The 27,383-nt window shown below is 36.6% G+C and overlaps 1 protein-coding gene across 1 annotated transcript; it reads left to right on the top strand.

Annotated features, from left to right (window-relative positions):
• Positions 1 to 19,500: 19,500 nt before the first annotated feature.
• On the top strand, positions 19,501 to 27,330 carry nesd (SHC binding and spindle associated nessun dorma). Its single transcript, XM_090166548.1, has 11 exons — positions 19,501 to 19,900; positions 20,411 to 20,631; positions 21,022 to 21,114; positions 21,623 to 21,850; positions 23,387 to 23,501; positions 23,776 to 23,929; positions 24,605 to 24,858; positions 25,201 to 25,472; positions 26,293 to 26,505; positions 27,050 to 27,139; positions 27,200 to 27,330. The coding sequence occupies exons 1-10, from the start codon at positions 19,637 to 19,639 to the stop codon at positions 27,114 to 27,116; spliced, it is 1,881 nt and encodes a 626-aa protein (XP_090022674.1). The 5' UTR covers positions 19,501 to 19,636; the 3' UTR covers positions 27,117 to 27,139; positions 27,200 to 27,330.
• The last annotated feature ends 53 nt before the right edge of the window (positions 27,331 to 27,383 follow it).

Consider the following 27,383-nt stretch of genomic DNA (forward strand, 5'->3'; position numbering starts at 1 on the left):
CATACTATTTTCTAATAAGCTATTTGTAACTTAATTTTCCAAACAGCCTTTTCCAAGGCTAATAAGCAATTTGTAGCTTAATTTTCCAAACAGCCATTTTCAAGGTTAATTAGCTATTATATTTATATATACTATAGCTCTGCTTTACCTAAACAGTCTTATTCAAGGCTACTATATAAGCTATTACAAACAGACTTTATCAAGACTACTAAGCTATTACAAACAGTCTTTTTCAAGACAATAAGCTATTACAAACAGTCTTTTTCAAGACAATAAGCTATTACAAACAGCCTTTTTAGTAGTCAGAAAGGCGCAATGGAACGGTTTTCGAAATAGTTAGGTAAAAGCCATAATGATAGTTCTGGGGAAAGCTTGGGAAATAAAAATGGTTTAGAATTTGAAGGTGATCATATTTCTGAGGTTTTTCCTACCAGTGTCGTTACTAGGCATTGGCGGGGTTGGCTACCCGCCAAGGGCGCGTAAGGGTAAGGGCCGCCGTTTGGCGTTCAAAAAGCTTAAACCTATTGCCAAGGAGACCCACTTTAAGCCAGAGATCTGTAGCAAAACTGTGGTGGGGTTGGCTAAAATGGATGGGCGCCATTTAGTACTCAAATTAATAGGCACGCAGACGCTCTCTGTTCGCCATTAAATATAAATTTTTGCTTACAAATAGGAATTTAAATTTCAAATTTCGCGCCGAGATGTACAGATTTCCGCCAAAAATGTTCTGTGGGCTTTGTACTTGTCTACACTTTTCGGGGTCCGTCTTTTTTCATGTTCGCCGGTCAAGGTGTATAGAATTTCTTCGGGAGAGACTACTCAGTATTAGATACAGCAAAGAAGGACACCCGAGGGCCACAGACAAAAACAAACTTTTAATCCACTGCGGCACTGCCATATATTTTTCTAGAAATTACCTGCTGAAATTATTGAAACAATGGCTTTTGATTTTTAAAGAAAAGTCAACTACGAGAATAATTCAAATTAACTTTAAAGACCGAGAAGAGAGTGAATTTCCACCCCTCTCATCCTGTACTTTTTTTTGACGAGTGACAAGTGTTTGACATCTCTTACAGATTGAATGACAGCTCTGACAACTTACTTGACAGGTCTGACAGATTGAGTGATGCTCATTATGTATGTTCAATTCAAGAACAGTCTGAGCCGTCGGTCAAGCTGTCCACGCTGTCACTCCTCAAGAAATTGACAAGTTCAGTTTTGCGGGGTCACAATTCGCGCACGAGAAAATAGAATCTCTCTCGTCGGCCATTAAGCGAAGCTATTCAAGTAGCTGGCGACCACTATTGAACTAAATTGAAACTGCTAGTAATCATTAAAAAATATTAAAAGCACTTTCAAATTAGTCTAATAGAGGTCTTAATTTGGAAGATACGATTTAATATTATTTCGTCACGTGTTTGTCTTTACTTTAAAGTTTGTTTTCACAAAAGTTTAAAATTAAAACATAGGTCCAGCGCGTGTATTGTACGTCACGGTGTTTTCGTTAAATTGCTTCGTTCAAGTTTGTTGAATTGGATTATTTGGCAAAGCCCTTTTCACCCGAACCACCTTTTTGACCCAACTATATCGGTTAACTCGAGTTAGGTCAACTAGTAAATAACTGCGTCAAACAGAAACAGTGCGTTCTTTACATGTTTATATTTCTAACGGTAAGTGCAAATCATTTTATAACTATGTCGGCTTTTAGTAGTGTAATATTCCAAACGTTGTGTCGGCGCCGTTAATGGACAGGCCCGGACTTTGTACAAAATGTCGCACCGGACGGGAAAACAAAGGGGCACCATCATGGGCGCACAGACTTTTCCGCCCTTATGGGCACACCGGGCAGCTGCTGGTGAAGGTCGTTAGCTCCCGAAATTTCCAGAGCGGGCGCGCTGGTCAAGGCCCTCGGGGGTCGAAATCCCCCCTTTGCTACACCACTGAGAGGGCGCCAAATCTTCAATTTGCCAAGGGCGCCAAAACACCTAGTTACGGCTCTGTTTCCTACTATCTCTGCCGATGTGCAAGATTTATCTAATTTAAAAGAAGTGCGCTTACGCGCGTTAAATATTAGTTTAGATAAGAATTGCCTTCCAGTTCAGCCTAATCTCTTCTAGGTATACCAAATTATTGAATATTCAGTTGCAAAGAATGCAGTTTATTGCTTTTGTTGCCATCATTTTTTATGCAGTAGAACTAACTGATTTTCGAATTTGAAAACTATGACGAAAAAATTCGAAGAACACTTCACTTCGAATAAATTTTCTCACCATCTAGAATAGAAAATGTATTTCGACTACACTGAATACAAATCTCGTGGATCACTAGCGTGCCAGGTTAATGACCCCCATAGACTTGACGTAATTAGACAGAAGAACCTGCACACGCGGAAGTCATCATTTTATGTTCTCAACAAGATTTAGCACTTTAGGGGAATATATCTTCCGACAAAATTGGAAACGGGGGAAATGTTTTTGAAATTTTAGAAATTTTGAAAAGAAAGCCAAGTGTGAGAGTATGCCAAATATATGCACAGCACTGTACAAAATGAAATAATTAGCATTTGTGCAAATTTAGTAAGGAGAATGATTGTCGAAGAGGTCATCGAATCCGGTGGGTTTTACTCTGTAATTGCGGATGAAACCCGAGACAATGCAGGGGTGCAGCTGAGCGTTTGTATTCGATATACTAGAATGGAAATAGGTGTCGTAGAAAGATTTTTAGGGTTCACAGATTTACATAAGTTCGATTCTGAGAGTATCAGCTTGGCAATTATAAATCTTGGGTGGTTTAAAACTGTAGAATTGCGTTGGACAGACTTATGACGGGGCAAGTGTAACGAGTGGACACGTAAAAGGAGTGAGGGTGACAGTAGTAGAGGCAGTAGGTGGACATTGTCCGTACGTGCATTGCTACGCCTACCACTTAAATTTAGTTTTAGTTGACTGTTGCTCCAACATATCGGCAGTTAGGGAACTACTTGGTTTTTTTTCGGCCATATACAATTTTTAAAACAATTCGCTTAGCAGAAGCGAATGTTTTGAAAACTCCCAAAAAGATTTGGGCTAGGAGATACTTAAAATTCCACAAAGCTGCGACACTCGGTGGTGGAGCAAAAAAAGGTATTAGCATGAAGTATTCATTTCAACCATGAATATCGAACTGCATTAGGTAGTCTGACCTCAGTCGCTAGGATGGGAGCCTAGGAGGTGCTTAGCTATCTTGACGTCGGTCAAAAATTGCATTGTAGGGCAACGTTTTGAAACTTCATAACTTTCAGTGCCAAGGCTTAACGTTAAATTTTGTTTCTAAAATTTTAATACACATCGTTTTGATTGAACCAAAATAGGTAAGAATATGAATAACAAATTCCTTTAATTATGGTTATCAATTGATTTTGCACTAGTAGAGGTATTTTTCTAAAAATCACTAGTTATTTTCTTCACCGGCTAAATCGCGGATCGAGTCAATGAACAACGCCTGCTTCCTGATTGGCTCAAGTGATTACATAAAACCAAAAGTATGCTACTTTTAATAAAATGCAGAAAGGAACGGCCCATCTTAGCCCCAGATGGTAGAAAGGGTAATGATATAGTTCGATATTCATGGTTGAAATGAATACATTCTTGGTATTATTTATTTAAAGGAAAAGTCCAGGTTGAGTAAAACTTGGGTCTATTTGAAAGATCATGTTTAAATATACTAAAAAATATCAGTCGCAAAATTGTATCTTTTTTTAATGACGAGAAATTAATTTTATACGAGCGAAATTTACCGCCAAGCGAGCTGCCATTTTCTTTCGCCTTCCCTCCGCAGACCGCGCGCGGGGAACAGAGCGCTGTTAAAGCCTGTTATAGCGCAAACAGCGCGTGATTAAAGTCCTAAAACGTCACCCCGAAACAAAAAATGGCAGATCGCTTGGCGGTAAATTTCGCTCGTTTAAAAATTAATTTCTCGTCATTAAAAAAAGATACAATTTTGCGACTGATATTTTTTAGTATATTTAAACATGATCTTTCAAATAGACCCAAGTTTTACCCAACCTGGACTTTTCCTTTAACTTATTTTAGAAATAGACTCTATTCCGTAGATTTAACTTCAGAGAATCTAATTGAACACGGAAAAACTGAGGAGGCTGCTGAGTGTCGTGGGTATATATCCCAATTACATAACCTTAACAATTTAATATTAATTGTCGCACTAAAGGTAGTATTAGTTATAGCATATGTAACATAATTACTCAAAGTATGCCTCTGTATAACATTTCCATTGAAAAAAATTCAATGAGACCTTGTTTCACGCGGAACATACATTAAGCGGACCCTAAAATGCAAAAATGCTTATAATCCTTGCGCTATTGAAAAGGTTACCATGGAAATGAAATCATGTGATCGTGAGGTACGAGCTAAACTTGACATGGGCAAAGCCAGAAAAGCGCGAGGAATTCTCACTAACTTCCGTTTCCAAACAGTAAAGTTGATGACGCTTATTTCGTCACGGAATTGTAAGTGACGTAATTAACGTCATATCCCGTGAACAAGGTTTCATTAACGAAAATGCTTTTATGGCATACTTATGAGATATTATGTTACATATGGTTATAGTTATAAGTTTTTTTAACGGAAGCCGTTGCCATTTACTAAGCTAGCGTTAAAACCTTAGAAGAATGTAGGAACTCGGAACACTTTGATTCAATTTGGGTGGAAGATAATAAAATCGCAGAATCTGCTTTTATTGCAGTACCCGACCGTAACAGCGAACCGATAGCTTTACGGAAAAGTAAAGACATAGTGTGGTAACGAGTAGCAAAAATCCTGATTTACCAGATGAGGTACACTTATTTCGAATTAATTGATCAATTTATTTCAGAAATGAAAGTTCGACTATTGGAAAACTTTGACCTATTTAAAGGTATAATGGCGTCTAACCCTAACTCGGAAAACTTTCTTATATAAACGATAGCGTAACACATTGTAACACATACAATCGGTTTCGATTCGACCTGGATTCGTTAAAAAGCCAAATCAAAATAGCCAGAAATATAATTATCCCCTATAAATTTACCAGCGTAATCGACTGCTTCCACTATTTATGAAAATGGTAGATGGGTTCCCTAGTTAAATACTATAAAATTGTTTCTTGTATTCCTGTGGCCAAGAACGCATAGAGGACGAGGTACTAAGAACTATGAACCTTAACATTCGCCCATGTTGCCTTGTTGTTATACCATGGATGAAGGAACATGGCCTGTAATACATACAGCCATAAGGATTGGCATCTTAATAGGAAATTTGGAAGACTGGTTACACTAGCGCCCCCTACCCGCCAGCGCACCGTACTACAAAAATAAATACGAATATTATTTTTACTTCCGGCGGGAGCCGCGGGATAGACTTTTAAAAATGGAGGGATTTAGTAAATCGGCGAAGTGGAATAAACAACATTGCGCGGTCCACAACTGTAGAAATTCGAGGGTTAATAACCCTGATCTTTCATTTTTTCGTTTTCCTAAGGATTCTTTAAGGTAAATATTACTGTTTACGGTTTTAAATAATTTATTATGCACTTTATAGAAATATATCAGCTAAGCCTTTGTCACTCTAATTATTTAGATGTAACAAATGGATTGAAAAGTGCGGTAGGATGGATTTATCTGGACGAGAGTCAGAGCTGTTTAAAGCTGGGGTCGTTTTATGTTCGAGTCACTTTGAACCACATTCTTTTTTCGATATCAATAAGAGGTTAGCTTTGAATCTGTTTCAATATAATTTTCCTAGATTGATGTAAATATTTTTAAAGGAACAAACTGTTGCAAAATGCTGAACCTTCAATTTTTAATCTTGAGCCTGGAATTGACCTGTTTGAGGATGTTTCAAACCCACCACAAAGTGAACCTGAAAAAATTATTTCTAGTGTTTGTGATGCAACGGATGATGTGATGATGGTTAGTGATGATAATTTATTGACTGACAGTGACACTGAAATTAAAACAGGAACGCCAAGCACTAGTGGCACTGACAAACAAGTTGTTCCTGAGGAATACAAGAGGAAACTTTTGAAAGCAAGGAGTTTACTTAAAACTCAATATAACAAAAACAAATCTCTGACTAAGAAGGTTAAAAAACTTAGTTGGGAAATGAAAAAAATTAACCCAATTGAGACTTATTTTCCAAATTTACCTGAAAAGGGAAAATTGTTTTTAAAAATGCAATTGAGACTCGACAATAAGGCCGCAAAAGGTAGAAGATTTACGAATGATGAAAAACAAATGTGCCTAGCCCTCCATTTTCAGGGACCTAAAGTTTATAGGCAATTACGAAAAATGTTTAATCTACCAGCTCCTAGAACACTGAACACTTGGCTCCAAAATGTGCCTGGCAAAACTGGGTTTCAAACAGAAACCATAGAGCTATTAAAGTTAAAAGTCCAAACTATGTCAGAAGAGGATAAAATAACGGTAGTTACTGTGGATGAAATGTCGTTAAAGGATGGTCTGCAATACGATAGAAAAACTGACACAGTTGATGGATTTGAAGACTACGGAAAATCACGAACTTCCAGTTATGCGAACCATGCGGCTGTTTTTATGATATCAGGACTTACACAATACTGGAAGCAAACTTTATCGTATTACTTTGTAACGAACTCGATGAAGCAGAATGTACTTCATGATATCGTAATTGAAACAGTCGAAACTTTAATAGACATTGGTTTCAAAGTAAAGGTAGTGATATGTGACCAAGGGTCAAATAATCAGGCTATGTTTAAAAGACTAAACATAAATGAAGATACTCCGTATGCCATAATAAAAGATGAGAAAGTATTTTTCATGCCAGACCCACCACATCTACTGAAATCGCTGCGAAACATGCTATTGAAGTATGACTTTGATGTAAATGATGAAATAGTGTCATGGGACCACATTGAACAATTTCATGGGCTGGACTCTGCTGAAACATACCGAATGGCTCCCAAATTAACAACTAAGGATCTTAATCCAACGAACTTCCAGAAAATGAAGGTTAAAAGGGCTTGCCACATATTTAGCCATTCAGTTGGCATGGGTATTTACATGTATACTTTAACAAAAATTATGAAACAAGAGTGCTTGGCAACAGCCAATTTTGTTAAAGAAATGGATAAACTTTTTGATATTTTTAATTCAAGTACTTTCAAATCAGATAAGCCTTCAAGGAAGCCCCTAGTCAAAGACTCTGAAAGTTTTAAATTTTTAAAGGAAAAACAAGAGTGGTTTAAAAAGATCAAAGTTCTTGATTGCAAAAGAGAACCACCATGTTTCAAGGGTTGGCAAATTGCGATATCTTGCCTTCTGCAATTGAGTGCTGATCTTTTTGATAACCACAAATTAAAATATATTCTGACATCGAACCTCAACCAAGATGTTCTTGAAAATTTTTTTTCCAAAGCACGATCGTTGACGGGAAGCAATGATAACCCAACATGTCAACAATTTAGGTTCACTTTCCGTAAACTTATGTGTTCATCGTTGTTTTCAAAATCTGACACATCCAATTGCAAAGATGTAGATGAGCAATATATAGTCAAGCTAAGTGAACTGATGGGCACTCATTTGAAAAACCCTTTGTCAAGTTCATTGCAAGATCAAGAAATTAATTTTTGTGATCAGTTTAGTGAAGTTAAACCACCTACATCAGTTGATTACCTTCCACTTGCTCACAAAAATGTTTTAACTAATGTTGCTGGGTACATTGGAAAAAAAATGATTGAGATGCATCCAAATTGTGAAAACTGTAAAATATCAATGGTGAAAGAAACCACTAAAATGGAAAGTGATAACGAGATGCTTATCATTTTAAGGGCTTATGTTAATGATTCTGAGAAAGAATGTGGAAATCTAAAAATGCCAACTACAGAATTTGCAGATGCAATCATGAAATTTGATAGATATTTTGAGCAGCTCTTTAATAGAACCATGCACAAAACAAACTTGATGGCAAAACTGGACTATAAACTAAAAGAAATCCCAATGCCAAATTTAATGTGCGAAGAGACCAAAACAAAAGCCCGACAGTTTTTTATAAAATGCTCCATTCATCGTTCACTCGTTTCATATAATGAAGAGCACGCTGCAACAAAAGCTGCTATGAGAAAAAATGACTGCAAGTCTGACAGTAATGAGAGAAGGAATAGAAAACTGGCTAAAGTTTTACATTTGTAAGCAGTGGTATTAGTTTCTATTTAAAAACCACATAGTATTTTGTATTTTTAAATGTTTAAATTTATGATTCTTGTATTACATATTTTTAAGAATATAAATATTTCTATAAATAAAATTTTGCTTTCTAACATATAATTTAATAATAATCCGCTAGGCTAATACCCAAGGCACCACCTTAGGCCTAAATCACCAAGCGACTTTTAAAGCCATTAATTCAGGTACTAATTAAAGTTTCCAGTAATTATAATCATATAACAAAGCATTTCTTAATCTATGATATAATGCAGCTCTAGGTAAATTGGAACACCAAGGCTTAGTTGTATTAGTTGAATAAAACTAGTAAAACCATTTAACAACGAAATTAGTAATAATTACATTAAAAGATGGTTAGGGAAACTATGAAATGTAATTCTAAGTAATTATTAATCGAATTTTTACGATTACGAAGGAATTACTTCTTTTGAGCGATTCGTAAATCCCTCCATTTTAAAAACTCCGTCAGACGGCAGATCCGCCAAGAAAAAAAAATAATATTCGTAATTATTTTTATAGTACGGTGCGCTGGCGGGTAGGGGGCGCTAGTGTAACCAGTCTTCCAAATTTCCTATTAAGATGCCAATCCTTATGGCTGTATGTATTACAGGCCGTGTTCCTTCATCCATGGTTATACTTTCAGAAGCAGTCTAAGCAGTCGACGGTTCTCTCTCTATGTAAAAATCCATTACACCATGGACTAATTAACAACAGGGACGGCCCAGATCTATAAAATTTCCCTATAAGGACCCCAAAAAAAAGTGTTAACGCGTTCAGCAGCTTTGCCAGCCAAATATTTTTTATCCTGGTGATTAAAACGTCATAAACAGGAAACAGATTTTAACGGTTTTAGCGGTTGTGATTTGAATTTTCAGATTGTTGTTTACAAAGGAAACCCCAAACGTCTTACGTCTCTCATAACCATCCATGTTATCACGTTAAATAAATATTTTAGTATAATTGGTATAGTTAAATGATATTTTTTACACCTCCGATTCTAAGATAGATTCGAAATTATCTCGGAAATTATTCATCATCAAAAAAAGGTAAACAACTATTAAGCCTTGGTACAATCATTTATATTTATGAATAATATTATATTATGATAATAATAATTACCGTAACAAATTTGGGAATTGCTTTCAGACGGTAAGCAGAATATTTTACTATATGTACGATCGGAAAAGCTCGACATTCTAAAAGACTAAAATATTAGCACCGCATGGTAATCTCGTGGTTAAAATTTTAAATTCCAAGCATTCCTAGGAAGCTTCTTGCCCTATATTACTCCCCCCGCCTATTTTGAATCACCAGCCTATACAGGCATTTCCTGTTATGCCCGCGAGTACCGCTAGAGTGCGTCGATGCTTGTTCTTTTTACTTTTTCCCCGGGCCGGACCGTCCCTGTTGTTAATTAGTCCATGATTACACCCAGGTCCAAGTTAGGCTTAAGCCATCGGCAAAGTATAACTTCATGGCGCCAAAATTTAAGTCTTTCATAGTTCTTAGTACCTCTATGCGTTCTTGCTGTGGCAAATACTATCTCAGAAAGAAGTTTCAGTTCACAGAATTTAGGCTTTCAAATCTGGCTACACTGTCGCTAAATTGTGATTTGTCGAATGGTTTAAAAGAAAACCCAAGGTTAGTGGTCGACAAATTTGGGAAAAAATTTAAAAATCGAAGAGTGTCATTCCTTGATTAAAGGGGAAACTTTTAGAAATAATGTCAAAATTTTAAATATGTAAAAACATCCTTGAAAGTCGGGAATTTTTGAAATAAACATTATAGATGAAAACTTTCCATTATTTTAACAAGCACTATATAAATTATACTTGTAGGTACTAACCATAGACATAATAAAGAAATAGACAAAAGATTCTACGGGGGATTAATACGGGAGCGATAACTAGCAGACAACCGGTATTTGTTCTGTATTCCTGTGGTACCACGTTTAAGCGACGCCTGTCGATTAGGCGAGAAATTAAAAAATCATCACGTGACACGTCACACATGTTCGTGTTTGTAATCTTTTAGGTACTCTGACGAGATTCGCGAATATTTTAGCTGTGATAATTTAAAATAAGGTGTAACCGGCTTCTATCCTTATTTACATATTATTAAAAACGGATAATCGAAGCCAACGGTTACAATTTATTTTTACTTAAGTCGGGGATCGTTTACGGTATTTGACCTATCGCAATCACAACAATGAAGAGATTGAACCAGAAGCAAGGAGTTGTGAACAAAAGTTTTAATTAAATGAACTTACAATATAATCAAGCCCATTGGCTTGTAGCCTTCCATATCGCACCGACATATCTTACAATAATAATTAATAAAAGTTTTTTTATAAAAGTCTATTTTTACTTGTTTTAATTCTATGGAAACCAAACCAGAGTTGGAATGACTTTTGGTGTGACCCACCTTTTGCCATTTACAATTTGTATATCCTGTTCTAAAAAGTGATCATTACAAATTAAATCATGATTTGAATGTGTCGCGATTTACAGCAATTGTCCATTAAGAAAGTTATTAATTTATATTGCAAGCTCAGACTCCACAAATTAGCGAAGGACAAAAATCTAGAAATGAAGGGTCAATTAAGCCATCAGACTTAAATTGTCAAAGCTAATTTTATTTCAAGGACAATAGCTACATACCTTTAGTAGAATCAATATTAATGCAAGGTAGAATCATCCATTTCATCAAAATTCCATTTACTTTTGTTTACAATTTAGAATCTCAGAATGTTCCCATAACAAGCCATAACCACAACAAACCGGATAGTAGTACAGGAGTTACTTAAGCCTTTGACAAAATACCATTTCGCAATTAGAATTTTTTGTTTTTAATTATAAGATCATCTGCTGCTTTTTATTTGGGTTTTGAAAGAATTAATGGACTTATTTAAAAATTATAATAAAAATTTACCTTATTTTAAATTCTCACAGCCAAAATATTCGCGAATCACGTCAGAGTACCCAAAAGATTACAAACACGAACATGTGTGACGTGTCACGTGATGATTTTTTATTTTCTCGCCTAATCGACAGGCGTCGCTTAAACGTGGTACCACAGGAATACGGAACAAATACCGGTTGTCTGCTAGCTATCGCTCCCGTATATTTTTGGCAAATCAAACTCCGCGTAAGGTGTCTATTTCTTTATTATGTCTATGGTACTAACTATCGGAAATTTTACTTCTTGGCGATGTCTTTGAAGATGTTTTACCAAAAGTAAATAGGGGGAGAAAGTCTATCACTGCCTCCAGATTTTACCTTCCACCATGCTTGACACCCTTTTTAAAGAGCTAGTGATCACGTGATATTTCTAACCAATAAGGATAGCGCATTACGCGCGAAGTAGTGCATTTGTGCAAGGACAGTAGATACAGGGACGAGAAAGCAGGAAAAAATTTTCGACTTTAAACGTCTTCATATTCACAGGGAGTTAGATGTAAACAAACCGCGGCCATTGTTAAGACGTGGTTCACTATGGACAGTATTATTGTAATTAGTTTTTACCATTTTGATGTTAAATTAAAAATAAAACTACGAGCGTAAATAAAAAATACCCATTTGTTTTGAACACTTAAGCCTCGTCAAGAACCGCTAAAATTAGGTAACCGCATGAATATATCTAGCTATGAATATACAATAGCAATAGCCTCTCTAACCTCCCACTAAAATTTAGGTGGGGCTTATCTAGTCACGTGATCAATCACATCTGCTCCAACCGAGTGAGGAGCATGCCGTCATTTCCTTCAGTCTCCTGATTGGCTGAAAACGCTTCACTGGTCTCGAAAGTTGCCACCCAAATCAAATCGACATGATAGAAGGGCTATATCGTAGGGTTGGATATTCATAGCTAGATATATTCATGGTAACCGTCATTTTTTTTGTTTACAACTAACTCTCCTCGCGTTTAGGTCGTTTTAGGTGATATATTCCAACAGAGGCCGCCAATACACTTTCTCGTCCCTGTATCTACTGTCCTTGATTTGTGGTATTCCGGTCCGCGCTCAAGATGAAAATTTTGAATTTTATTCCCTGGCAACCATGTCACCACCTCGCGATTTCAAATAGTCTCTCTGTCAAATGCTGACCATTATTTCCTTCGATAACGGTTGATTTTAATTAATAATTACTATATCAATTGTAAAATAAACAAAAAAGCTCGTAGCTATAGCTATTATTTCAGTTAAACTTGCAAATTGTTAGGCCTTAACATCGTAGATTTACCAATTAGTCCCGATCTCTGCTCTTAGATGGCGTCACGCTCTCCACGATTTAAGTGAGCGTTATTCTAGTTACGGTTTATTTCTTTTCAAAAGTCGTGTTATTATTTTTAAAATATCGCATTTTAGTTTCTATCATATATCTACTTTATTTAGGAACTATATTAACCAAATTATCGAAAGCAAAAGTTTAATATTCACGTATTTTATAGAGAACTATTTTTCATCGTGGCGGAGTACAACCGATACCTTTGTGTCCCTGTAAAGAGGCGAGGGGGAAGTCATTTCCGAAGCCCAAAAATTTTACCCCTCAAATAAGACGTCGTGCGGTTGGACCCAAGGGCCAGACTTTCTCCCCCTATTTACTTTTGGTTTTACTGAAGCCATAATTCTGTGTATCATAACTATTAAAAAAAACTTTCCAAATTCCTTATTCGCGATCAAAAATATCGCTATACCCCTTTGGTTCGCCATTGAAACCTATAGATAGGTAGCGGCAGAATTAGATTAGAGGAAGTTATCATAGAGCCATAGAGCCCTCTGTGGGCGCATTTGACTTACCAGAGAGAGAGGGGAAGACTAGGCGGGATGAAAATTTTGGCCCCCCTATCACGGGAGTAAGACCGAGGTCGGTACCTGGTGGAAATATATCGAAACAAGGGAAATAGGCAGCCGATATAACCGCTGAAAGTGTGACAGATGCATCTAGGAATATGAATTTCCATCCCCCTAGGATGCATCAACTAATTATAGTTATTATTTACTTAGCAAATCTAAAACCAAAAATAAGTCTGTAGCAGGTAATTTTAATAAAAAATTGAATCCCAAAACATTCTTAGGTAGAGGAGCACCCCTTTGCGTGCAAAAAAAAACGTTTTATGAAGGCTTCGGTCATGCATATTTACTTCATCTTCCTGGCCGACCGATTTAGTTGTCTCAGGTGACATTGATTTCGAGTATAGCACGGGAAACTAGTAAATTCTAACGCCGGTGTACTGGAAGGCTCGAGAAAATAAAATTCATTGTAACGAGCGCGCCTTGAAATGTTTTTAGATAAAAGGGGGCGCTCCAATTTATTTGTATTTATTACATTCCTGGTCTCATGCGGCCGCGCGGCATATAAATTCCAAAGCTGATTTTAGTCCTTTTATTGTTATTTAGCGCCCCTTTTTATCTAAAACGTTCCAACAACCTCATTCCACCAGTTCCTGGGTGCATTACCCTCCAATGGTCTGCCAAATCAGAGCTTCCAGTTGGCTAAGTCCGGCACTGTCTGGGGCACGGTGGGTGCAGAGAAGATAGCGTAACTCTGCCGTTAAGAGACTTTTCTGGCCACCGGTAAGTTATGTAATCGCGGACCCTTCGGACTGAAACTTCGAAGAAGTTGATGTCGACGAGGTACGCAGCGGTCGGTTTCCGCAAATAAGCGTGCTTGTCTCCCCGCAAACCCTTTTTATTTTCATCCAGGCGATCGCTGCCCCGTTATACGAGCTGGGTTACAATTTTACTTTCTATATTATTAAAACGTTCAGTATAGACCCTAAATTTTGAACCTGAGCTATTCCGTAGCTTTCGCTACAACATAATAATGCTCAACAAGAAATGTCTCACACTTCACCCACAGGCACCGCTTTTACAACTACTATGTATAATCAAAGTTTGATAATCAAACGAAAGCTATCGCTACGCCCTCTTTTGTGTGCCGTCAAAAACTAGATAGGTAGCGTAAATACTTTTAATTGTAAGGACGGCCAACTTTGACACTCGCGCAATAGCGGACAACCCATTCGCCGAAATTCCATGAACAACGATTTACCCGCTATAAACCATGCTATATAGTATCGACGTTCAGCGCCACGCTCGTTTTTATATTGGCTTCAATGCAAAACTATTCTAAAAATAATTTTTCCGCTAGGGGCGCTCAACGCTGAGGTATATTTTTGTTCGTAGGTTAACATAGAAACTTCAACGAATGGGTTGGCCGCTATTGCGCGAGTGTCAAAGTTGGCCGTGGTTGGTGCGCTTCGAAAGCATTAAGCCTAGGTCAATCTGCTTAGCAAAAAGTGGTGAGCGGAGGCTCTTAAAAACTGCATATGATGAGGCGGATAAGTGATGTGCTAGAAGAAAATATTTCATTTTAAATGCACTGCAGTGGGGTGGCGGAGTGGCTAGCACTTTCGCCTCGCAGCAAGAGGAGCCGGGTTCGATCCCAGCTTGTGGCACTGGGTGAAAAACTCGGAACAACTCCTTCTGCGTATAGTTTGCAAGTTCTCTCCCCACTGGTTTAAGGGGTTTTCCCTCGAGATCTTCGGTTTCCCCTTCCATAAAAACTTGTTGAGGTTAACGGTAATAGTTAGTGTAGGGAGCTGTTGGCTCGAACGCGTGGCATGCAGGGCTTGTCACCACCCTCCTACGCATTATAACCCGGCCACCTGAATTAAAGGCTTCAAAAGTCGCTTGATGACTTAGGCCTAAGGTGGTGCCTTGGGTACATAGAAATCTCATAGGTAACTAGAATGCTGCCGTGTAACTGGCAAATGGCTAACGCCGTGGCAGACGAAGCCAGATCTCAGCCAATCAGAGCTCAAAGAGCGGTTCTGCCAAGAATTTAATGTCCCCGGAGAGAATGACGTCACCTATCTCCCGCTATAGTAACGGAACCAAGGAGGATTATTATCCTCCTTGGCGGAACCACTCTACGGCCTCTCATTGGCTGAAGGTTCAAGGCGAACTGGCGTCAAGCTCGGCCGTAGGCGGCAGCATTCTAGTTAACTATGAGATTTCTATGCTTGGGTATTAGCCTAGCTGATTATTATTATTATTATTATTATTATTATTATTATTATTATTCTAGCTTTCCCCAAAGCGACGGGAGTACCCGACCTTCACAGCGGCGGCATAATTACTTCATGTCCGACGGCTAAAGCTAACCTTCTGGCGGACAACTTCCAACGAACCTTTCAAGACCTCCGATTGGAGGTAGTCCCGCTTTTGCCCTCCAGGGCCCCGTCGATGCCCGACATTGTCTTCACTGTCGGTGGTGTTGGCAAACTACTGCAACGGGTTAAAGCCAATAAAGCCCCTGGCCCTGACGACATCCAGGCTTCCCTGCTCAAGAATTGCGCGGTCGCCTTAGCTGCACCGCTCGCATATCTCTTCCAGCTATCGTACGACACCGGGGAAATACCAGAGGATTGGCGAACAGCCAATGTCACCCCAGTTCCTAAGGGGGGAGTCACAGAAGTATCTGGGAGTCACTATCACGAGCACCCTAGAGTGGCAATCCCATATTGCCCTGACGACTACCAAGGTGGCTCGGGCCCTCGGATTTGTCCGACGGCATCTTGCCCACTGCTCGTTCGCCACGCGATCGCTGGGGATCAGGACCTATGTTCTACTTATTCTCGAATATTGTTCTTCAGTCCCCAACTTCAACTAGCGGTATCCACGCGGTTGAAATGATCCAGAGGCGTGTCCTCCGCTTTGCCGCCAGCGTGGGCTTCTCAAGGAGCATAAGCATGACGAGGGTACTGAAGAACTTCCACTGGGATACCCTTGCGGACCGGCGTAAACTTCGGCGCCTCACCCTCGTCAACAGTGTCATCCACCGGTCCAACGGCGCCTTGGCCCCGCTCACCTCAGCAGTCTCCAGCTGGCGGCGAACCCCTAGGGGCATCAAGCAAGCCTCCTTTATTCTACCTGGCTTCCGCCTTGCACTCCGGCGACACTCTTTCCTCCCGTCATCAGTGAAGGATTGGAACGCTTACCCTGATTTCTTGAAGAGCACTCCCAAGTGGGGTGGCGGAGTGGTTAGCACTTTCGCCTCGCAGCAAGAGGAGCCGAGTTCGATCCCAACTTGTGGCACTGGGTGAAAACTCGGAACAACTCCTTCTGCGTTGAGTTTGCAAGTTCATTCCCCACTGGTTTAAGGGGTTTTCCCCCGAGATCTTCGGTTTCCCCTTCCATAAAAACTTGTTGAGGTTAACGGTAATAGTGAGTGTAGGGAGCTGTTGGCTCGCGTGGCTTGCAGGGCTTGCCACCACCCTCCTACGCATTGTAACCCGGCCACCTGAATTAAAGGCTTTAAAAGTCGCTCGATGACTTAGGGCTAGGGTGGTGCCTTGGGTATTAGCCTAGCTGATTATTATTATTAAAAAAAAACCCCCCAAGTGCTTCAGGAAAGCACTTACTACCTACCTTGAACTGCAGGCCTGATTCCAGGCTTTAGTCTCGACGTGATGGGTCTTCGACCTTTTGTTGGGCTACTTCGAACTAAAGAACTAAAACAATAATCCCTCTTTTATAATAGCAGGAGACTATAGAGGTATACATGTACACTTGGAATGTCTAAGGACCTGTTGCAAAAGTCTGCTTTTCTAGAATTGCATATGTTAAATTCTATGGGCTAGCACTTTCGCTAGGGCTTTTGCAACAGGCCCTAAGGTTCCATTGGGACGGTGATATGAAAGCGCGTCGAGAAAAAGGCGAGGCTTAACTACGTCAAGTGTAAGACGTAACACGACATTTCAAATTCATTGGCTGGAGGTTTGACGCGAAAAGAATGCGTCGTCACGGTAACAAATAGGCGATCTTCCCGCGCAAAAAAGGCTTATAAAACAATTGATTTAAAAACCTCAATTTGTTATCGTACTTAATATTTTGAAGTAATTATAATGTTCTTCGCGAAAGAATTGTAGTCATACCCAATTTCATGTATTTGTATGGTTATAAAAGAGATAATCAGGTAAGCTAATAATATAATAAGCATGACTAGGCTTAATGACGAGTTTTCGTCGTATTGGGGTAGCGAGGCGCGAGAGTTTTCTCGTGAGTTTTCCCGCTTTAAGACACGCCCATTTCTACGAGCTTCATCATGGCCGTAAAAATCTTCCATAGACATTCCAAATTTCCAAGTGTATACCTATATAGTTTCCTGATAGTAGTCATATCACTCTAGCTCTCAGAATTTAACTTTAACTTTATTCATTCAGAGAACTCCTGCCTTAATATCAAATCCAACAAATTTGCCAAAAATTAACTTAAAGTTCCAATTGTTTTGACAGATTAAACAAATTTAACCACAAATTTCATATGCCACAATCACTATCTTTGATATAATCTGTGATACAGTCCCGTTTATGAGACAATTTGGGGCTGCGTTGCTTATAACCACACTATGTTTTACAAAGATAAAGAAGTTTCTCAAAATGTATTTATGGTTTAACAATTCCCATCTGCTTGCCAGAGACCCAGCCGTTAATTTCATTACAATCAAATTCCAAAGACATTTTTATGGAATCCATTCCAGAATTTCCAATTGGGTTTACTGAGTCTTCTCTCCAACACAACAAAATCACAAAGATTATAAGGATAATTTTCCTTTCAGCAATACCAACATTGGGCATATATTTTATAATTAAATTCAACAATTTTTAAATCGTTCTGCGTCACTTAAATTGAACTCCGTATAACTAGCCCGCTGCTTTGATAACCCTCGAAATAAAGTTATAATCAAACATTTCAAATCGCCCGCCGTTTCCAACCCAAGGGAAACATTTACACCCGATGAATATATATATATTTTTTGACAATAAAAGTTAAAATTATTAAATAAATAGTTGTTTATCTTATCGCCTCGTCGGAACAATTGGATCACTCGCTATTTTTATTAACATCGACAGTAAAATTAAACATAAAAGAGATATCGGCCAATCAATTGCTGGTTCTATAGTGACGTAATGTATAAAGTAATTTATTATTATTAAGAACTCAAGCTAGATGTCACACGTTACCAGCGGTTGTCAGAGCTTGAGTCCTGATTGGTTAATATTGGTCGATTGTCTGCCACGGCTGTTTGGCTATTTATCAGTTATGCGGCAGCATTCTAAGTGCCTATGAGATTTATAATAATACTAATAATCAGCTAGGCTAATACCCAAGGCACCACCTTAGGCCCAAGTCATCTAGTGACTGATAATTCCGTTTAAACAAGTGGCCGGGTTACAATGCGTAGGAGGGTGGTGGAAAGCCCTTCATGCCACGCGAGCCAACAGCTCCCTACACTCACTATTACCGTTAACCTCCACAAGTTTTTACGGAAAGAGGAAACCGAAGAACTTGGGGGAAAACCCCTTTAACCAATGGGGAGAGAACTTGCAAACTCAACGCAGAAGGAGTACTTCCGAGCATAGAAATAGAAATTCCGAGTTTCACCTAGTGCCACAAATTGGGATCGAACCCGGCTCTTCTTGCTGCGAGGTGAAAACGCTAACCACTCTATGTAGTTAAGCTTTACTTTTTTTGGTACTTTGTAAGATTTAACTTACAATTCTTATAATTCTTATTTAAACTGATTTTTCTATTTTGTTTTCTGCTTCCTGTTTATGGAATCCCTATCATGCCCAGGACATAAGGCAACTTGAAAATGTACAAGCTCGAGCTTCCAAAATACCCTTTGCTCTTAATAACTTCAATCGCGTGGACAGGCTTTCGGCTCTTAACTGGCCCCCAATTAAAACTTCGCCGTCTCTATCTGGACTTAGTGACCTTATATAAACTGCTCAGCAACCCTGGCCAGTCCTACTTCTCTTACGTGGCTTCTACTATCTCAACGAGGGGGAACACCCGCAAACTCTGTCTACCACATTCCCGCCGTGATTCGTCCAAATTCTCTTTTTTCCGACGTGTCATTATTCCTTGGAATTATCTTCCTGATGAAATTGTGTGTTCGGGCTCTGTTGAATTATTTAAAAAAAAACTTAAAACTTTCATGACTGACAATATCCCCTCGAATTATTGACTATTAATGTTAACCGAATGGTCCCCGTGGGCTGTATGGCTTTTCGCCCTAGCCCTTCCCAAACTCTAGAGAAAAAAAAAAAGTGGTGTCTCTGGCCTCGTGAATACCTTCAGTCCCATAACTCACTGATTACACAGACTATATACTAGTCCTGTTGAGTTTTGGTTCTTAAACCCCGGGGTTTTTAATCTTTGGAAACTTGTCTACTAATGTAACATGCAACTTACTGTAAGCTGTCATTCAGTTTATGAATTTCGTCGTTAACAATACTTTCAAATTCAAAATTCTTCTGAGGCTGAGCGAAGTTTTTATTTTTGAGTTTAGTTTTTAATATCTCGTCTTTTAGAAATTAAAAGTTATTTTGGAAATGGAGAAATCAAAGGACAACAGTAATTTACAAATTATTAAGGACCAGCCACCAGTGTATACAATGAATTTAAACGAAATATCAGTTGATGAATTATTTGATGTTTATTCCAATCAAATATTAATTGCTGCTTCCACGTGTGAGATTGAAAAAGCGTTGATTGATTACATGAATACTGTAATCGAACCGGTAGGATGGAATGCTGTTTGGAGAGCAACAAAAGAATCATCTGGTTTAACTACTGAATGTGATTTTCTTGTTGAAGTAAGGCTAAAAATGAATGTACTAAAGGGTTGGTGCTCATAGTTTCAATTTGAATATATTACTATACCAAAGCTGGAAAATGTTTTTATTTTCAATTTTAATTGGGTGAAGGGCACCAGTTTTATTAACTGCCCATAATTTAAAGTCATAGGCAGGTTACTTTAAAACAGTTTCACCTCTCTCTTGATTTAACATGATTGGATCCTACTATCGAGTCTAGTAGATAAATTTTAATTACCTTTTTTATGACCAAAAAAGTTAAAATATGAAAAATTAAACCACCTTTATTATGTATATCAACAGCTGCTGCAGGTAACTAACTGAGCTGTTAATGTCATCTGACCATAGTTCTTAATCCACACTTTAGAAATAAAGATTGTAATAGATATAATAAAAAAAAAAATATATCAAATAATTTTCTTCACTGTTTAAACTGAGAAATCACCGTAGCTTGCCATTAATTGATTTTTGGTTTTTTCTTTAGCTTTAATTTATTTTTTATTATTTTAGGTCATAGATGTGAGCATGACTTCCCTTCAGAGTACTATTAAAATATTGGGAATTATTGAGTCTTCGGAAATAGATGATCTTCTTGATAATGATGCATTTCAAACTTTATATCAGCTGAGTGATTCGGGTCATATAGTTCCCTTAATTGAATTACATCCTGTCAGTGATTGTGATGATGAAGAATTTTTCTTAAAAACTGCTGTTGCCATTGAATACATCAGGTTCGTAAAATAGTACCATACTATGTTATCTCCCCTCATATCGCCAATTTCAAGAAGTCAGTATTACTCTAATGGTACCCAACAATGAACCTCAGGTTGTCGTGTGCAGCTGGGTGTAGTAGCTTCCCCTGTCACTAAGATACAATACCATAGGTACACAATGAGCAGAGGTGCATTAACCTATATACTAAGTAGGCTTAAGCTTAGGGCCTGTTAAGTAAAATTTAACTTGGTGGTACAGGGGCCGAGGGTGGGTAAAGGGGCCCTTACTGAAGCTTGACCTAGGGTTTATCGATAATCCTTGGTTATGCCTTACTGTGGTTTTGGTAATTGTACGTAAATTTAATTGATGATTATTTTGTTACACTTTGTACACTAAATTTTTCATAGGTTCTTTTGTCTAAACATTTGGCGACCCTGGGATGATGAATCTGATGACGAGGTTGTATTTTCAGAAAAACACCTTAAGCCAAGACTGAAATTGTAAGAATCCATGTATAAGTAAGGTCTCTAGGGCCAACCCTTGAACCATTTATGTTCAATGAACTTTTTTCTGGGGATGAGGTGTAGTAATATTGAATATCGCTGCTGAAACAATAAATTTTACCATTAATATTAACGAATAATAAATATAGTACTAAACTAAATCATATAATTGTATCACTAATATCATTCACTAAAAGTAGGGAGTATTATTTTTATGTTAGATTTAATATTTAAAGTTTTTGTAGTTGGTAGAGCTAGTTTGTTTTGTAGTTGGTAGAGCTAGTTTTTTTTGTAGTTGGTAGAGCTAGTTTTTTTTGTAGTTGGTAGAGCTAGTTTTTTTTGTAGTTGGTAGAGCTAGTTTTTTTGTAGTTGGTAGAGCTATTTTGAATATAATAATAATATTGCTTCTAATTATAAAATCTATTCTTAAAGTAAATAGTTTCTCATTAATTAAATAAAACCTTGAATTTGACTGTTTTAACTCATTACTTTGGATGTTTTTTAGATACTTTGACATTCAAAATGGGCTTGTTCCAGAAAATATGGCAAGAAAAGTTTTACAGATACTGGAGCAAGGAGTTTTCATTAAAAATAAGTTAAACAATCTTCACGATAGCATCAGTAATTCAGAATCAGAACTTGAAGAGGAAGATGTTGTTCAATCAATTCAGTTAAGAATGGAACTTGAAGACCTACAAAGGCAGCTGGAGTTACTTGAAAATCCTACCCTGAGGTATGATTCCTGCCTTATCTCGAGTAAATTATTTACTATAAGGGGAAACCCTGAGAATGGTTAGTAATATTATTTGCCACCCAATGGGGTAAGGACTCTCTCAGCATTGAATTGTATAGATGGTAAAATAAATTTGAACGGCTTACCAGCTTCAGAAGGTTTTTTAAGTTGTGGTAATAAAAAGGGGAACATGGCTGCGAGTCTCAACACTTTGCGACTTCATTTGTAATTTCTACTGTTCTTCATGTCGGTGATGATTCATTTCAATGAATAATTAACGTTTTAGGTTAATGAATTCCACTAAATTTACAGTTAAACAATCATTTTGTCAAGATTTTATTTCCGAAATATAAGTCAGTTTACTTAGATGGCGCCACATGCTCCATGAGGAAACATTTAGTTATTTGTTTCTCAGTGATAGGCAAAACTCTGTCTCTGCGCGTGATCAAATACCAACCAATCCGGTGTTAACTCACTAGCTAGCGTCCAGTTTTAAAGTACCAGTGACAGTTAACAATTCGACCCCCATTTTTTTACAGTCTATTGCTAGAGTAATGCTCAATAATAGTATCTAATGTGAGGTGAGTAACAGTCGATCTGCACACTTAAAAATCCTTTGATTCGTATATCACCAGTGTCCCTTACCAAAAATTAAGTGGTCTAGGAACTTGGTTTTAAGTTTGTATTTGGGACAAATACCAACTAAAACCATCCATAAAAACAACTTATTACCAACTAAAACCATAATGCCAACTTACTATCCACTTATTACCCCTTTAACTATTTATTGAAAAATGCTGACAACTTAAAACCAACTTAATACCAACTAAAATGTGTATACCAACTAAATACAAACTAAAAGCCAACTTATTTTTTGGTATGGGATTGAATCTGTAATAAATAATATAGAAAGAGAATCTATAAAGAGCTATAAGTATCAAGAATGATGGTTAATTAAGTGTGATCTTAATAAGCTAATTTTAAATTTTTACAAAGTAATTAAGGGTTTAAATTGGAAATGTGCTCTGAACAGATTTTTAATCTATTACCTATTTAACAAAATAAACCAAAGCATCATCTATTTATCTATTTAAAAAAATGGATTTGAAAATAGTCAAAATCTATGGTTTTGAGTTGCTTTGCTAAGTTTAAGATATTTTTTAAAAAATAACTAAATGGTAATTAAAAAAAACTCTAGTGACAGGAACACTGATCCAAAAATTACATAAATCAGTACATTTGCTCAGATTTAATTTAACATTTAGATTTAATTATCGCAGCAGGGTTACCACTCTTGTCTCGAAGCTAGAGTTTGGGTTTGATCCCGGCTTGTGGTACTAGCTGGATGATAATTCAGGAATCAAACTCCTCTATCTTGAGTTTGTGAACCAAGTCTGTTAAAATAGTTTTCTTATAAGTACCTTGATTTCCCATTTCCATAAAAACTCAAAGATCAATGGTAATAGTGAACGTAGGGGTTTTAGTCTTAGTCAGTAGTGGCTTATCACTGCCATTTAAATATATTTTTAATTTTAGGAATATTGTTGTCAGCAGCAACTACTCAATTAGTGGAACTTTATTGAAAACTAATGAAAGAAACTTTTCGGTTCTTCATTTGGTTGGCCAAAATATTTCTCTTGGAAAAATTAAGGTAAGCCATAATGCAGTAAGAGTGAACAGCCATGTCCATGCAGAAATTCTCATTCCCCTCAGCCAGTCTAGGTTTTTATTTCCCTTTAACCACGAAGAGCCCTTAATTCATGATGGTCCGTAATCAATCATTTGCTTAGATAGTCTTTAGTTCTGCAAAAATAATCTGTACGCTATGAACAAAATACCTATTCAAAACTTTCATTTGCAAGTTACACGTACTGTCACCATCTTTATACTAATTATACTGGTAATATAAAATGTATTATTTTTAGGAACTTGATTGGGAACCTAGCATTTCTATAAGAATATATGACAGTCCAGAGAAAGCAGTAACGTTGGCATTAAAAAATGAAACTGTCCTTATTTTTCCTGGAGTATACAAATGTCTCTCTCTTGGGTGGATTGAAGAAAGTATAACAGTTAAAGGTATGTTTCGGTTTTAAATTAATTTGAAAAGGATGGTTAAATTATGCTAAATATTTAATTTTCAAAATTGTTTTGTACATCTTGAAATATTTGTAATAAGTGGTGAGTCTCTTCTTGGCACCATTTTTCATATTGGTCAAAATATCTACTTTAATTCGATCCTACATGATATTTGAATTTTAGGGGTGCGCAAGTTGTGTTTTGTGTCCTTGCTTGTCTCGAATCCTAAGAGTAAATCCTAAAATATTTAGTCTTAAAGTAAAACATTTTTAGTGGAATCTTGATTTATTCTTAAGTTGTTAAATTAGTTTTAATTAATTTCAAAGTAAAATTTTTCACAAATTTACCAAGATTTTAAACTATTAATAATAGTTTTTTGGTTTAAGTTTGCCACAAAATTGATTCGCGAACTTTAAAAAGTATGTACTCTACTAATATTAACATAAAGATGTGTATCATACACTGAAATTTCAAGGGAAGTTTTTACAAACATTTATATTTAGTTGGTATTGGTCCATTTAGCACTTTTAAGTCCCCTTGGACCATTCAAATATATTTTGACACAGAATATTTTTTAAGTAAGGTGTGATGGGTGTTGTCTTCTTTTTGGGGTTGATAAACTTGAAACATAATTTTTTTTTTATATTTTAAAATTGGATGACATGGTTTATGTAGGTGTTGGAAGTCCTGGTGAAATAGTTATTGAAGGCTGTAAAGGAGGTGGCGATATCTTCTTAAATTGCCAAGCCGAGGAGATAATCTTGGATAATCTAACATTGAAACCTGATCGTTCAATGAAAACAACTCTTTTGGTTCATAAGGGAAAGTTAATAGCCAAAAATTGTATCTTTACTGGTGGAGATTATGGTATCATAGCTTTAGAAAATGCCAATACATCTTTGGAGAACAGCCAAGTTTTATATTCACATGTGAGTAATGCAACTATTTTCATTATTTCTCATTGAAATTCTTCAGGTACAAATTTCTCAGCCAATCATGTCGCACCACCTCCACATGGAGAACCTGTGAGGTCTGTCATTTCTCCTTTGTGGGGAAAAAGTGAAAAAATTTGTAGCCAAAATATTCTGTTTACCTGAAAAAATCATTGATATATATCAATAATATGGCTGGCTATTATTAAATATTAACCTTTACTTTGGTGTTAAAATTGTTGGGTTTGAAATCATTATGCCAGCAAATAATTTTATTGTCTTGAAGGCTTTCACTGTCCTTAATGTTTAAGAATTTAAACTTATTTCCTCTAAATGCAGATTGATGGCATCAATATTAGGCTTGGCAGTAAGCTATCCATGAAGTGTTCATCAATTCATCATTGTGAAGGAAGTGGATTGAGAATTGATGGAGAATCGGATTTGAGTTTTGGAGGACCACCTTATGAAGCAGATGAGAAATACAGCTCACAAATCACTACCGTTACATTACATCAAACCAAGTTCTTTAGTAATCGGCACTATGGAGTTATTGTAGATTTTAAAGATGAATTACTTTCAAATGAAATGATTGATTGGAAATTCCTTAATAAGTACAGTGCTTTAATTACTCTTCAGCTAGGTTCCCAAAGGCGTTTGAAATAGCAAAAAGCAGTTTCTGGCGATTGGTTTCAGTGGCCTGTTGAAAATCTCCACTGACTAAGTTTGGTTTATGGCGCAAGCCCGAATTTTTTTAGTTCCTATACTCCTTTGGAAACCTAGCTTTATACATTTTTATGATGCTATTAAAAACTGGTCTGTTAATAAAGTGTCTACGTAATTTAATCCGGCCACCTAAATTGAAAGACATTAATAATCTCTAGATGACTTGGGCCGGCTGTAGTTCATTTCTCTCCAATGTATAGTAGGACACTCAACTGAAGGTAAAAGATTTGCGAACTACATGTATGTATTAGATTTTTATATGCACTATATAGGTTCTTTGAACAAGTTAATATAAGTGTTTCGAAATAATAAAATTTATGTTCAATGTCCATCTAATCTATAATTTGGCAATTAATAGAAAAAAACTGCACATGCTCTACAATTTACGCCGTTAATAGCAAATATAGTTTGCACATCTTTTAGCTTCCGTTGCGTATCCTACTACACATTGGGGCAGGAATAAACTACCTCCTAACAAAGGCTTAGGAGGTTTGCAAGTTCAATATGCGTAGTTGATGATTAATGAAATTAAAAACGACTTCGTTATATTTGCATATTTAATAAAATATCATAAATATTTTATTAAATATGCAAATATAACGAAGTTGTTTTTAATTTCATTAATCATTACCTCCTAACACTTATAGTATTTTTCATAAATTTACAAATAATGGCAAATATTTGGTTTATATACCTAAATTTTTCTAGTTTACCATGGCTGGAACTATTAATCGATGAACCATTCACCGAGCATGCATCATTCGGGTTAGACAACTTGAGTAATGGAAAAGGAAACATTGGGCTTTCTTACAACATGAAATCACATCACAATCAATCAATTATTGTCAATTCTCCACCACCTTATGACAGGTTCCTTGATTCAATTTCACGAGTGAAATATCTTTCTCTCAGCAGTGAAAGGTACGAGTAATTTAAGATAATTTTTTAATAGTTCTTTTTATAAAGTACCGTGGCATTCTTGTTTTAATGTGGCTCTTATGTCAGTCTCTTACTACAGTCTCAAGGAATATAGGTTTGTCTAGTGCGAGTGCAAATCGTGCATGCAAAGAATATACCAATAACGATAAAATAATTAAGAATCCACTTATTGTACAAATAAGTTTTATTTAAAAATACTTCGAAATAAAACTTATTATACAATAAGTGGATTCTTAAATATTACATCATATTTTATGTACAAGTGCCGCTTTTAGTTTAATATACTAATAAAGCTGCCTTGTGAAATAAGAGCAACAATTTTTTTACTTGTTATCAGTTTTATTTTATAGAAACAACTATTCTATACCCAATGTAGTTTTTGTTGCAAAAAAGTTGGTTGAGATTTATAGGCATTAAAATAAATTTAACATTTATGCTAAACATAGAATGATTGTCATAGCTTTCACATTTTCTAATTCTATTGCCAAGTAACGATTTCTGGTAATTATTTACTTAATTTTTTCAGTGATTTATGTACTGGTAAGAACTTTTCAAGTATTGCAATTGGTGGTGATGTTTTTGAACGTGATTGAAGAGAATGAAACATTTATTACTAGTGAGTGTCTTTATCATTATAATTTTTCAAAATTTCATTGTTTTATATCTTTCCATATAGGTTAGAAATTATATGAAAATGAAAGTTGATCAACAAAATCTTTTTAACCATGTGTTTTGTATTAAACTTTTACAAATTGTTATTAAAGTAATATTGTATTTTGAGTGGTATGTTTAAATATATAGTTTAATAAACACTGGAAATAAATAACCAATTTATTAGAAATGAAGATTACCTTCATATC

This window comes from Leiobunum rupestre, chromosome 2 (genome assembly GCF_980474605.1).
Source record: "Leiobunum rupestre chromosome 2, qqLeiRupe1.1.hap1, whole genome shotgun sequence".
Classification (NCBI taxonomy): domain Eukaryota; kingdom Metazoa; phylum Arthropoda; class Arachnida; order Opiliones; family Sclerosomatidae; genus Leiobunum; species Leiobunum rupestre.

Bases quoted from the DNA above. Each gene is read 5' to 3' on its own strand.
- nesd (XM_090166548.1), top strand. From the start codon at position 19,637: ATGGAGAAATCAAAGGACAACAGTAATTTACAAATTATTAAGGACCAG. The intron at 23,502-23,775 runs GTAAGCCATAAT...TATTATTTTTAG, and splicing joins TTTCTCTTGGAAAAATTAAG to GAACTTGATTGGGAACCTAG. The intron at 25,473-26,292 runs GTACAGTGCTTT...AAATTTTTCTAG, and splicing joins GATTGGAAATTCCTTAATAA to TTTACCATGGCTGGAACTAT.